The sequence below is a fragment of the Gorilla gorilla genome, chromosome 5 (assembly GCF_029281585.2).
Source record: "Gorilla gorilla gorilla isolate KB3781 chromosome 5, NHGRI_mGorGor1-v2.1_pri, whole genome shotgun sequence".
Taxonomy (NCBI): Eukaryota; Metazoa; Chordata; class Mammalia; order Primates; family Hominidae; genus Gorilla; species Gorilla gorilla.
The window spans coordinates 85860685-85875764 of record NC_073229.2 but is presented as its reverse complement, the minus strand read 5'-3'; the positions used below and the strand labels follow the sequence as shown (position 1 = coordinate 85875764).

The window sequence follows — 15080 nt, the reverse complement described above, 5'->3', positions numbered from 1 at the left end:
CTTTTGGCTTAGGAGTCTTTTTTTTTATTCATACAGAAACCACCTGCTTTAAGCTTTTCCCCCCTTAATTAAAAATAAATGAAACTAAGAAAAGAGTCAATATATAGGAAGGAAGACCTGTTGGTTGTTGCTCTCCGTGCAGCTCAGGGATACTGACGTACAGCACAGCATATCTTGCTTGCTGCTTTTGATATATTTTGGATGTTAGATGGTGTCCTTGTATGATAGTGTTTGTTTTGGTTTTGCCTTACTTTCTGTAACTGTTTTCATGTCATTTGCACTTGAATTCCCAAGTGAGGAGAAGGCTGTGTGCACATTCCCAGAGTTTGAAGATTAGCTTCAAAGGCGTTCTGACTATAAGGCTGACTCACTTCAATCTGAAAGGAGAAAGAAAATATGTATTGCCACAGTATGTTGTAGAAAATGAGAGAGGCTTGAACGTGTTCAGAAGACATTGTTCTTAATGTTCTAAAATGAAGATGCCAACTTAATGTTTCTAATGGTAAATTAGTTAAAGATAAGTATAAAATAATCAGTGTATTCATTGGTGTGTGACAACTGTGGCTGTTTGGGTTGGTATAGAATAATACTCCAAGGGAGAAATGGGTAAACAAATGATAATATATTAACTAATATGTGTTGATAGAGGTATAAACACAAGATGCTATGGATGGCAAAATAAAGGTATGCAGTCCAAATTTGTTTGCTCAGATTGGCTCAAGTAATAGTCCCTATAGGAGGTCAAGTGTAGCAAGTCTTCTTGAATATAAGGAGACATTGTTCTAGGGAGAACAGATAGGAAAGCTTGCAAGTTACTTTCAAGGAGTGTGAATGGAAAGATGTGAGGTTATATTATTTTTTAGATATCCTTTATGACACATATTTTAGCACTTACTATGTGTATATTGTTGAACTTAGATTCTAACAACTATTTAAGATTTTTTTATCCTAAGAAACTCAGATTCGTAGAAAAGAGATACAACATGCAAAACAACAATTATAACTCAGAAAAGAAATGGGTAAACAGCATAAAATGTAAACACATAACATTATGCAGATTCAGAGAATGAGGACATTATTTCCAATGGAGGAACGTAAGATGTTTCATGAAATAAATGTCTTTTCTCATGAGCAGTCAGTTGAACATTCTGTGACTTAAGAAAAGCTTCCCTAAATGGTATAGATATTTGGTGGTAAGAAAAAGAAAGTTTTAAATTTCTACTTGCCAGTTCTCAAAAATCAATTGAGTATTGGGATCCTCACATCGATGACCCACTAATTTACCTATAGTGTCTGCTAATTCCATGTATTCTTACCAAAATAGTAGGAAAGATCAAACAATTTGACTTCTGAAATGTTTCATGGCTCTTTTACTTGTACATACTCAGGGTTCTGTATCAGATATCAGTTTGTAGGATTGGTGAGTCATAAACAGTGGTCTCAGGGAAATCTTTAAGGTATTTGATTTCAATTAGGTGAGAATTTAGAAAAAAAAAATTTGGAGGATGCTATTGACAGTAGGACCACAGAGTTCTAGTTATGTTATATATAACTATATATATTAGTCACACTGATAATTTGCACCTGTAGTAATTATGAGTTATTAAATTGTTCTGATACGATGACTCACACAGAGTAATTTCTTGATTTTGCTATTTGGAGTTAAATACAAAGTACTTAAATTTAAATTAAAAATAATGCTATTTCCAATATGAACTTGGCCATAGTCAGGCATATAACTTTAACATTCAAACTTTTTTTGCTTTTAAAACTCAATATCTACAAATGTAGTTAGTGTATCAGAAGGCCATTGGCACTTCTTATATTAGGATCATGGATATCAAAAATAATTGACATGTAATTAAACTTAATTATTGTGAAAAGTCGAGAAAATCCCATATATTTAAAATTTGGGGGTAACCTAAGTAAGTTTCTCACCATGTTTTCAATAAGAAAAATCAATATTCAATAAGAAATAACTGGTGATATTGTGTGCTAGATTAAATTGTTTTACTGTTTTCAAGCAGAGTGGTAAGCCAGTGATGACTTTTTGAACTGAGGAATCACCTGGTCAGACTTTTATTTTGAAAGATAACTCTGGCATATGTTTGATACATAGTCAATGTGCTTTTGAGACCTTGCCTCTAAAACAATGCATCTTGACCTCTTGCCTCATCAATTTTCTGCAGCAATATTTGTTGCCTGCGCATCTGTCTCTAGTATTAACCTTGACTTCTCCCCTGAGCTATGCTTTCCATTTCCCTTCTTATTGCACCTTCTTTTGGATAGACTAGAAACAAAAGTGAGATTCAGTGCATTCCTTAAGATCCTTATTCCTGCATTCTTTAGTCCACTAGAAGATCTCCCTGCAGATTAAAATTACACAGCAAATCAATGAACTTGTGCTTTCAGAAGCATTGCCATTGAAGCAAATCCCCTGAAGTTCTGGTAGCCAAATTCAATAAGGAAAAATAAAATTATCCTTAAAGTTTTCACTACCAATTATCAGACATCAGAGAAGAAGTGACTATTTCATGTTTATATTGTTGTCACCCCATAAAACTTAGATGGAGCTTGTGTGCTTCTACTCTGTGGAAAATTTCACAAATTCTTGATGTTCTTCAGACTTCATACAAATTTATAAAATTATGGACCCATAGCTTTTATTCATGGTCTTTGATTTTATTCTCCTCTTTAACCTTGAGAAAGATGAAAACTGATTTGAATTAACAATTAATTGACTGACATACTTGAAAATGTTTTGAAAAGTTTGGGCCATACATTGTTATGTTATCAGACAGAAAACATGATTATCATCCTCCCCTAGGAAAAGACATTTTAAACTTTCATGACAGGATATTGTGGATAACCTAGGAAAATAAATAAAACAATATTACATTGCAGTGTCCCAGGCAATAACTCTCAGGAGCCATTATAGATGAATTATTCTAAACCGAGAGAAAGAGACAGAGATACAGAGAGCGAAGCACATAAATTTGATGCAACATGTTCCACCCAAAAATAAAAAAAGAGAGAAATAATGCAGATTAGGGGAATGAGAATTCCTGTTGTGTGTTGTCAAGTTGTCATAAGGGAAGAAAAGAATACCAGCATTATATATATTATTGAGAGCTTGGCCACCTTTTTGGTAGATGGTTCAGGCAGAGAAAACACACACACACACACACACACACACACACACACACACACGTATTCATTTACTTTAGTAGTATACACAGCCTAAGCAGAGGGATAATTCATGTGATCTGTAGTACTATCTATATAATCCATTAAGATAGACTCTGTTCGGAGGACATGCATAGATCACACTTACTTCTTCAGATATGACCACTGACTCACCTCCACAGAACCAGTTTGAGTGATGACCATCTACTTCTGTGAGCCCTATCACGTATAGAAAACTACATGAAAGGGCTTTCTTTTCTGGAGTCTTAGATAACATCTTTTTTAGATCACAGGGTTTGTATGAGGCTGTATAAGATTTTGATAAACAGCCTGCCGGGTTTGGAAATCTAAGAGAGACTTCACCAGACTCCTCTAAAATTCTGAATGATTTCCTGTCTAATGGATTTTTTCAAGAAGGGCGAAGTTCTGTGTGCTCTTGGGAGGCAACAGAGGTTTTCCAGGCACTTCGGGGTCTCCTGATCTCTAATTTCACTCTTTCTGCTTGAACTCATTATGTATCAGTCTCAGAGAAACAAAATCTCTGTGGGATTATGCTCTTGAAATGAAGAAGAAAAAGGAAGAGGAGCAGCAGTAGGATAAGAAAGAAGAGAAGGAGGATGGAGTAGAAGTGGGGGAAGAGGAGGAAACAGAAGAAGAAGAAAAGCTAAATGGGACTAATTATTCTCTCCTGTAAGCACTTTTTTTCCTATAAATCTTTCCTGGTTTAAAATAGTTATCCCAAAAAGGGCCAGAGCTACCAGGTAGGGCAGTGTTTGAACCTGGAGGCACTATCTTGTGGAAGATTAGCATCCATGATATTACATATTCTAATGTCCTAGCCTTGTATAGCTCATCAGGAAGTCCACCCAACACAAGAGGCAATAGGACCTATTCTTCTACCAGCTTGCATTTTTCCTCTAGTGACTTGCTAAGCAACCAGAAAAACTCACCCAGGGCTCTGTTTTTATTAGTCCCTAAAGCCTAGGAGCTACCTGACACATGTTTAGGTAGGGTGGTTGTAAATGGCTTTGAGATTACTTTGTTTTCCAATTGCTAATTTTTCAAATAATTTACCACTTATTTTGAGCTTATGTTTGGCAGCATTAAACATTTCTTAATGAAAGATCTCGGAAAAGGGGGAAAATGTTTCTTGATGCATGTTTAAATGGGATAGTGGTAAATAGCTTTGAGCTTACTTAGTTTTCAAATTGCTAAATTTTCAAATAATTTACCAATTCTTTTGAGCTCATTTTCAGCAGCATTAAGCATTTCTTAATGATAGACCTTGGGAAAAGGGGAAAATGTTTCTTAAGTGTGGAGGACACAGAGAAAGAGTGTAATAGTGCTAATTGTACTTCCATTTCATCTGTCATCTCTGGTTTCAAGACAGACTGTTCACATGATGTGGCCCTTATTTCTCAGAGTAAGGTTGATGACTCTTGTAGCTCAAGACTGGTGCCTATTGAACTCTCATATTTGGTTGGTTGTTTTTCTTGTAATATAAAGGCATCTAAAGGGCCATCCTGTGTTTCAAATTTTAATTAAACAAGTTATAGGTAAAAATACTTACATTTTGCTTGCTCAACTCTTTAACCTAATTCATAGAGGCAATTTTGTAAATATAATTTTATATTCATTCAACAAACACTAACTGGTTAGCAGCATACAAATAGTGTGCTGAATACAATGCAGGATGGAATGGAGATAGGCTTCTACCTAGTGACATTTACAATGTACCAGGAATGACATATAAATCAAGGCAATAGAAAAATAAAATACAATTCAAACTAGTATTAGTAGAAGTCAGATATAAATATAAAATATTTATATTAAAATAAATATAATTATAATCTATTATAATTATAATAAATAAAAATACAAATAAAAATAAAAAATATAATAAATATAAATAAAAATAAAATATAATTCAAACTAGTAGTAGTCAGAAGGAAAAGAAAAAGTTATTGGGATAGAAAAATAATGTAGATAGTAGAAAAGTTTTCTCTAAGGAAGGGACCTTTAAGTTATAACCCGTGGGATAAAAAGAAATAATCCAAAGGAAGAGTGAGGGTATGGATGTGCTGTCAGATGTATCAGCATAAACAAGGGTCATGAGGAGGAAAAGATCTTGTCCTGTATAGACAGTAAAGAGTGGATAATGGGAGTTGAGCACAGTAACTATGGTGGGGGCAAAAGTACAGAAGTGCCTGTAGAAGTAAACAGGGTCAGGTTAGGTTGAGAGTCAGAAAAATAGTAATTGGTTTGAATTTTATTCAAGTGCAATTGACATATATACTAACAAGTTTTTTCAAAAGGGAAATGATGTGATCTTATTCAGGTTCTTAAAATATTCCTATTCTTCCATAAAGAAAGATCTAGAAGGAGGTTAAAAGTGGGAGTGAAGAAACCAGCTAGGCTCTAACAATTATTATGTAAAAGATAATGATGGTTTGATATTTGTGGCAAAGCAAATTCAGAGAAAAGGCTGGTTTTGAAATGTGTTATGAAAGAAAAATTAGCAAGACATTGTATTGAGTAGATGTGTGAGATAGAAGATAATGAAAAATCAGGGAGGACTTCAGCAATAGAGTAATGATAATAAATTTCCTGTGATGGGACAGGTGGTTGGAGGAACATGTTAGAATGGAGGGACTGAATCAGCAGTTCAATACTGTACGTGTTACGTTTAAGGTACCCATGAGATATTTAAATAATGATTCTAAATAAGCAGTTGGTTATATAAAAATGTATTTCAGAGAAGTGTGAAGTAGAGATATGATTTTGGGACTCATCAATATATGATATCTTTATAGCCTTTTTGAATATATGACATTGCTTCTGGGGAGAATGGAGAAAGAAAAAAGTTGAATACTAAGCCATGATAAATTCCAAACTAGAGGCTACAAAGAGAAGGAGCCAGCAGAGGAGATTGATAATGAATAGGAGAAAGAGGTAGAAGGTTAGAGAGAAACCAAGTTTTTTAGAAGGTGGTAGTTAAGTATGTAGATGATTTGAATAAGATGAAGATCAAAAACTGTGCTTTGTGTTTAACAGCACAATAGGATTTCTGGAATTTCACTATAACAGTCCTAGTGGCAAGAAGACATGAAAGCTAGATTAGAATGGCTTGAGGAAAGAATGAAAGGTTTAGATAATTTAATGAATATTCATTTCAATACAGTTATCTACAAAAGGGAAAAAGAAATATGTATGTACTTAGATAAACGTGTGTTTTCAATATGTTTCTCTTAGTTTTTTTCCAATAAATGTTTACTGACCATCAAGTACATCAGTATGTGCCAGCCATCATATTAGCCCCGGCCATTCAGTGGAAAATGTAACATAGTCCCCTGCCTAGGGGCACTGGTAGTATGCTGGAAAAGACATATAAATCAATTTGGCATAACAAAAGGAATGCCATTAAAAACTATAATTATTATCATGAACCCTACATACTGATTTTGTATGGAAAAATCTTTTTAAAAACCTAGAAACTAAAATATTTATCTAGCCCAGTAACATAGCACAAAGATATCTCAATATTACATGTTTTGGAGCAAAGTATTCTTAACATTTGATATTTGATTATTACTAGAGTTTTTTATTATTATGGGTAAATGATATCTTCAGAATATTATTCTCACTTTCTGGTTGCCACCTACTTTGCCTTTTGTCTCCCAATCAAGTTAGATAACCACATAGAGAAATATCCTATGTATCTTTTATAGAACACTGAATCTGTTAATATCTTAATGAGGAAAACAGAAACCATTTCTAACACTTAAATAATAGAGAGAATTGGACATACAGTTGAAAAAAAAGAGAGCTGAAAATAACCAGAGGTTAGTGAGGTAAACAGAGGTCAACAATGGCATGAAACCACTCAAAGTAGGCTGGAAAGACACAGGGAAGAGGAACAAGTCACCTGAAGGATGCTGGATTTTTTCTGTATTATGTACTCCTTATTTCTTGTAGAAAATAAAGATAAGCCACAACATTTTATCTTCAAATGTTACTGTCAATAGAGTGAAATATACTAACAGTCCACTGGATTGTAAAGTCATTGAGATAATAGAAACTGTTTTGCCCAGATCTTAAAACATGGTTTGTGATGATTAAATTTAATTGACAGTGATGTTTGTTAAGTAGACTGTCAGAGTACAAGATTGTTTTAGCTTTATTACCTAAAATAATCAACTTTAGCTTAGAAATATTGATAACAAATCTTGACGATGTTTCATACATCAAAAGTATAGTATAGTGGCTTGAAGTGTGGGTTCTGGAGCCTCACTTCTTAGGTAAAAATCTTTGCTCTGCCATTTTCTAGCTCTATTACCAGAAAATTAGACAGGACTATGGGATAACACTGCTTTTCTTTAAACCATACTTTATTTTATTGAAACTACTAATAATTCTGCTTCAAGAGAGACTCATATTTTCAACTTGTTACATATCTGGTGGCCAATAAGCTTCTCAAATTTAATGTATTTAAACAGAAATTGTGATCTATCCTCCAATCTGTAACTGGTCTTCTATAATTTAGTAAATTTGCTTGTCTTCTTTAATTTTTATTTCTATTTTATTGATAGGAATACAAATTTACAAATCATTCACTAAACTTTTTATTCTCACCCCATACATCGAGTCCATCAGCATGTATTATAGGCTCTGCCTTCCACGTATACCCTGAATACAAACTTTACTCAGTATATTCACCATTTCCACTCCAGGTCAGTCTAATTATTTCCCTTTCCTGGATCATTGCCTGCTTCCCAAATATACCTTAGCTTCCATTCTTCCCCCCCAATCCAAACTCCATTGAGCGCATATTATCTACGGTAAGCTTTTTATGATATCAATAAGATTAGAACTTTCTTATTTCAAATATTCCAATGGCTTCCTATAATTCTCAGAATCAATTCCAAATTCAACAACAAACAAGTAAAGAAGCCACAATATATGGTTTCTAATCGCCTCTGTGACCTCATTTCTACCTACATGGCCTTCCCTTATTCTCTTTAACTGTCCATCTTGCTTTTGTGTAAACATATTAAGCATTTTCCTGCCCGCAGGCCTTTGCACTGCTGTTCTTTTCACCTTTGATACTGTTTCCTAAAATACTCACATTAATTTATATCCCTGTTCAGAGAAGACTTCCCTGGCCACTGCCTCCAAAACAGCCCTTGCTGTTTTTCCTTATTATGTATTTTGGGATATTTTGTCTTAAAATCACTTATCACTAATTGATATTAATTAATTCAAATTTCTTTCCGAAAATACAAAGTATATAATGGAGAAACTTTGCCTGTCTTGTTGACCAGCTCATTTCCAACAATTACAACAGTCACTGGGACTTAGATATTGATCAATAAACATTTGTTGAGTGAAGACATAGAGGGCTATACAATGTCCACGTGAAAGCAGATGACCATATTCTTATAAAGCTCTAATTCAGAAGATCTTATTTGCGTATTTTTCCTCAAATATAGATTCAGAAAGAAAATAATTTTTTAAGTCATGATGTTTCATAGAAATTACTATATCATCTTGGTACCTATTAAGTTTTTGTTTGTTTGTTTGTTTTTGAGACAGAGTCTCGCACTGTCGCCCAGCCTGGAGTGCAGTGGCGCAATCTCGGCTCATTGCAAGCTCCGCCTCCCCAATAGCTGGGACTACAGACGCCCGCCACCAAGGCCGGCTAATTTTTTTGTATTTTTAGTAGGCACGGGGTTTCACCGTGTTAGCAAGGATGGTCTCGATCTCCTTACCTCGTGATCCGCCCACCTGGGCCTCCCAAAGTGCTGGGATTACAGGCGTGAGCCACCACGCCTGGCCCCTTCTCTTTTTTCTTAATTTACATGGGATCCTGTTGACCCTGTGTTTTTGTTTGCTGTGGATATTTTTCCATTTAATGTTTAAGTTTTTATACACAGACACTTTATAGTTCTTTTGTTCTTTTATTTTTAGTTGACGCATATTAATTGTACATATTTATGGAATATATAGTAATATTTCAATGCATGTATACATTGTGTAGTGATAAAATCAGGGTAATTAGCATAACATTGAAGATATCTTTTTTGTGTTCTGAACATTAAAATTCTCTTTTAGCTTTTAAAAAATTTGTATCAAATTAAGCATTACAAGTGCAATTTTGTTACATGACTATATGGCAGAGTGATGAAATCTGGGATTTTAGTATATCCATCACTCCAATAACAGACATTGTACCCGCAAGTAATTTCTCATTATTTACCCCCCCATGTCCTCCCCCACCCTTTTAAGTCTCCAGTTTTTATTTTTCTCCACTCTATGTCCATATGTACACATTATTTAGCTCCCACTTGTAACTGAGAACATGTGGGTATTTGTCTTTCTGTGTCTGGGTTGTTTCACGTTGGAAAATGACCTCCAGTTCCATCCACATTGCTACAAAACACCTGATTTAATTCTTTTTATGGCTGACTAGTATTCCATTGTGTATATATACCACCATTTTCTTGATCCAGCCTTCACTGACAGGTGGATTCCACATCTTTGCTATTGTGAACGGTGCTGTGATAAACATATAAATACATGTATCTTTTTGATATAATGATTTATTTTCCTTTGGCTGTATACCCAGTAGTGGGACTGCTGAATTGAATGGTAGTTCTATTTTTAGTTCTTTGAGAAATCTCCATACTGTTTTCCATAGAGGTTGTCCTAGTTTACATTCCTACCAGAAGCATATAAGGGTTCCCTTTTCTCTGCATCCTTGCCAATATCTGTTATTTTTTGTCTTTTTAATGATAGCCATTCTAACTAATGTAAGATAATATCTCATTGCAGTTTTAATTGGCCTTTCTCTGATGATTAGTGACATTGAGCAGCTTTTCATATGTTTCTTGGCCATTTGTATGACTTCTTTTGAAAAAAATGCCTATTCATGCCCCTTGTCCACTTTTTTTGATGGGGTTATATTTTTTATTGTTGTTGAGTTGTTTGAGGTCCTTGTAAAATTTTAAATATTAGTTCCCTGTTGGATGCATTGTGTGAAAACATTTATTCTCATTCTGCAGGTTATCTGTTCACTCTGTCAATTGTTTCCTTTTCTATGCAGAAGCTCCTTAGTGTAATTCAATTCCATTTGTCTATTTTTGTTTTTGTTTCTTGTGCTTTTGAGATCATACTCATAAAAATCTTTGCCTATACCAATGTCCTGAGGCATTTACTGTGTTTTCTTCTAGTAGTTTTATACCTTGGGGTCTCATGCTTAAGTCTATAATCAATTTTGAGTTGATTTTTGTATATGGTGAGACATACGAGTCTAGTTTTATTTTTCTTCATATGAATATCCAGTTTTCCCTGCGCTATTTATTGAAGATAGCATTCTTTCTCTAACGTTTGGTATCTCTGTCAAAAATAAGCTAGCTGTAAATATGTGAATATATCTCTTTCTTCTCTATTCTGTTCCATTGGTCTATGTGTCTGTTTTCATACCGATGCCATGCTGCTTTAAGTTACTATAGCTTCATAGTATAATTTAAAGTCAGAGAGTATGATGCTTCCAGCTTTGTTCTTTTTACTTAGGATTGCTTTGGCTATTCAGAATCTTTTGTGATTCCGTATAAATTTAGAATTGTTTTTCCTATCTCTCTGAAAAATATCATTGGTCTTTTGATAGAGATTTCTTTGAATCTGTAGATTGCTTTGAATAGCATGGTCATTCATAAAGTTTGAATATTTGACCCTGCCCAAATCTCATGTTAAATTGCAATCCCCAGTGCTGGAGGTGTGGCCTGGGGGGAGGAATTTGGGTCATGGAGGTGGATCCCTCATCACTTTCTGCTGGTGTCACAGTAGTTGGTGGGTTCCTGTGAGATCTGGTTATTTTAAAGTGTGTGTCCCCTACCCATCCCCTCCCTGGCTCTCTCTCTCTCTTTGTTGCTCCTGCTTTTGTCATGTGATGTGCCTCCTCCCTCTTCATCTTCTGTTATGACTGTAAACTATCTGAGGCATTCTTAGAAGCCAAGCAGATGCCAGCACCATGCTTCCTCTAAAGCCTGCAGAACTGAGAACCAATTAAACCTACTTTCTTTATGAAATACCCAGTCTCAGGTATTTCTTTATAGCAATGCAGAATGGTTTAATACAGTCATTTAAATAATATTAATTCTTCTGCTCCATAACCATGAGATGTCTTTCCCTTCATTTGTGTCCTCTTCAATGTCTTGTATCAGTGTTTTGTAGTTTTCCTTGCAGATTTTTCACCTCCTTGGTTAAATTTATTTCTATGTATTTCTTTTGTGTGGCTATTGTGACTGGGATTGCATTTTTAATTTCTTTTTCAAATAGTTCATTATTGGTGTATGGAAACAATGCTAAATTTTGTGTGTTGATTTTTTTATTCTACAATTTCACTGAATTTGTTCATCAGCTCTAAGAGATTTTGTGGTGGAGTCTTTAGGTTTTTCTATATATAAGATTATGTCTTCTGCAAAGAGGGTCAATTTGACTTCCTTTTTTCTAATTTTAATGCTCTTTATTTCTCTCTCGTTCCTAATTGCTCTTGTTGGCACTTCCAGGACAATGGTGAATAACAATGGTGAAAGTGGGCATCCTGTCTTATCACAGTTCTTAGAGGAAAGGGTTTCAGCTTTTGCCCATTTCATATGATTTCAGGTGTGGGTTTGTCATTTATGACCTTCATTATGTTAAAGTATTTTTTAATGCCAAATTTGTTGAGACTTTTTATCATGAAGTGATGTTCAATTTTATCAAATTAATTTCTGCATCTAGTGAGATATTTATATAGATTTTGTACTTGATATTGTTGATTGATATAGCACATTTATTGATTTACATATGTTGAAACATCCTTGCATGCCTGGGATAAATCCCACTTGATCATAGTGTATTATTTTTTGATATGTTGTTGTATTCAGTTTGCTAGTCTTTTGGGGAGAACTTTTGCATCTAGGTTCATCAATGATAGCTGCCTGTGGATTTTTTTATGTTCTTGTCTAGTTTTGGTGTCAGGGTAATGCTGGCCTCATAGAATGAGTAAGGAAGAATTTCCTCCTCTTCAATGTTTTGTAATAGCTTGAGAAGAATTGGTGTTAGTTCTTTTCATTTTTTTATATATTTTTTAAAATTTTATTATTATTATACTTTAAGTTTTAGGGTACAAGTGCACAACGTGCAGGTTTGTTACATATGTATACATGTGCCATGTTGGTGTGCTGCACCCATTAACTCGTCATTTAGCATTAGGTATATCTCCTAATGCTATCCCTCCCCTTCCCCCCACCCCACAACAGTCCGCGGTGTGCGATGTTCCCCTTCCTGTGTCCATGTGTTCTCATCGTTCAATTCCCACCTATGAGTGAGAACATGCAGTGTTTGGTTTTTTGTCCTTGCGATAGTTTGCTGAGAATGATGGTTTCCAGCTTCATCGATGTCCCTACAAAGGACATGAACTCATCCTTTTTATGGCTGCATTGTATTCCATGGTGTCTATGTGCCACATTTTGTTAATCCAGTCTATCATTGTTGGACATTTGGGTTGCGAACTAGAAATACCATTTGACCCAGCCATCCCATTACTGGGTATATACCCAAAGGATTATAAATCATGCTGCTATAAAGACACATGCACACATATGTTTATTGTGGCACTATTCACAATAGCAAAGACTTGGTGTTAGTTCTTTCCTAAAAGTATGATCAATTTCAGCAGTAAAGCCACCTGGTCCTGGGCTTTTCTTTGTTGCGAAAAGCAGTTATCTAACATCAGGAATCGTCTGACATTTATATAACTTTTTGGTGTGAGTTGAAAGTGACTACAGAATATGGAACTTTGAAACAACCACCACCCACATCTGAAAGAAGACTTAAGTGTTCTGCAAATTAGATGTAATCTTTAACAAATATTAGAACACTAAAGCAGGGATGCCTATTAGGTATGTCTTTATTGTTAGGAAATAGACATGTATTAGTATTTTAAAATCACTTTGAAATATTATTTTCTTACAAATAAAAATGATTCATATAGTATAACTTGGTTTTAACTCTACATTTATAAATGTATCTCTCTGGTCCATTTATACTTATTTATACATTATCGCAATTTTCATTCACAGTTTCTTCATGTGAAAGCTATTTTACAGGATATGGTAGAAATAGCCTTTTCATGTCAAACTAAAACATATAAAGATCATTCCTACTGCAAGCCAATACAAACTAAAATAATTTGCAAATCACAAGAATATGTTTTCAAATTTTCTGTTGCAGATACTGCATTTTACATTAGCTTCCAACTAAATTTGACTTTTAGAGCAGAAAAGTTTTATAATTTGTAATGTGACTTCTTTTTTATATCCACATTAATTACCATACAGTACAAATTCTTCATTGGAAAACTATATTCTCAAAAGTAAGAATAGTATTTTGACTTAAAATTAAAGGAATTAAGAATAAATTTGGGCATGCAACTGTGCATATCTCAAATTGAAAGGATTGAGTCCATTTTGAAATATGGGTAAAATTTACTATGGAGATTTAATTTTCAAGTAAAATATTTTATTTGAGCTATCCAATATGTCTATGAAAATGCAAATGGATCTCAAAACAAACTTTACAATTTCTCTTAGGAACAAAGAAACTGAGCTTAATTTAATTACTGTAATTGTCATTTGCAGACCTGCTCCATTGGGCTTCTTTGTGGTGATGAAATAAGGAGAATTACCTGTTTAACTCCCATCTTTCAAAGAACAGATCCCATTTCCACACAGACATATACAGTTCCCCCTTCTGGGACTTTGGTCAGCAGCTTTCCATCTATAAAGGCTACTAGAATACCAGCCATAATGGACACTTACCCAGTTGATCAAGGTAAGCAGAAGTGGGTAAGATATTAAGAAGTTTGAGCTTGAAAAAGTTGTGTGGTAAAAGCATATTTTCTGCATTATTAAAATCTTTTTTTTCTGAGATACATGATTTTTAGGGGTGTAAAATTAAGCATTATTGGTTATGACTCCTGTTTTAAGTTTTGTTTTAAGCAATGTTGTTTGCTAATACTATTTCTGGATCAGTAAAAAAAATGTAAATTAACAGTTTTTATTCCACTGTGTAAATTTGAATAGACAACTGGACCTCAATCCCAGAACATTTTGTTTTAAAAGGGCCTTGTGCTACTTGCATCAATGTGTCTTTACTTCATATTCTCTTGAGTCATTAAGGTAAATTTATATTCCTATCAAATTATTTGACTAACACTCAGATAAAAGATATGTGCTTATTTTCCCATTGTGAATTATTTTAACAACTTCAGGCTGTTTTTTACATGTCCAATTCTTTAACTTTCTAAATCAAGTGATGTCATATTATAAACAGTACATTGTATATTAAATTCCAAATTTACTCTTCATGTAGCCAATGCCACTTCGGATAATCAGAGTAAGAATTGTAGCCCTTAGCAAGGAATTCTTGAAGAAAAAATAATTTTGAAGGCTATTGGGTATTCTAAGTAGAAATGTACCTTGTCTATTTTTCATCTATGTAATTTCTATTCTTTTAAAAAATTAAATTGAAATATAGTGTTATCTAATATAAACAGAACATTTTGCCTATTGAGGAAGTAAAACAGTATTTCTAACATTTCTAACCCGATGGGTCAAACATTCATTGGTTGTGTCAATGACAAAGAGTTGTAATTTTTCATGTGTTCTTATTCAAAGGAGTCATTTACTTGGGAATATGTCAATTCTATGTAATGCCATTTGTTCTGACTTTAGCCCTCCCATGGAGTGTAAATAATAGGAATCTTTGCATTTATGCAGTTTGTGAAATCATTAAACTCCTCATGTACTTTTATTAGAAATATGATTTACAGAACCATATTTGTCTACATA

The 15080-nt window shown here is 34.1% G+C and overlaps 1 protein-coding gene across 1 annotated transcript in view; it reads left to right on the top strand.

Annotated features, from left to right (window-relative positions):
- LOC101154316 (eyes shut homolog) overlaps nucleotides 1-15080 on the top strand; it is a 436121-nt gene that overhangs the window by 309445 nt on the left and 111596 nt on the right. Inside the window, exon 10 of the mRNA XM_055391317.1 lies at nucleotides 13869-14061. Coding sequence (XP_055247292.1) covers nucleotides 13869-14061 — 193 coding nt within the window. The remainder of the gene's footprint in view (nucleotides 1-13868; nucleotides 14062-15080) is intronic.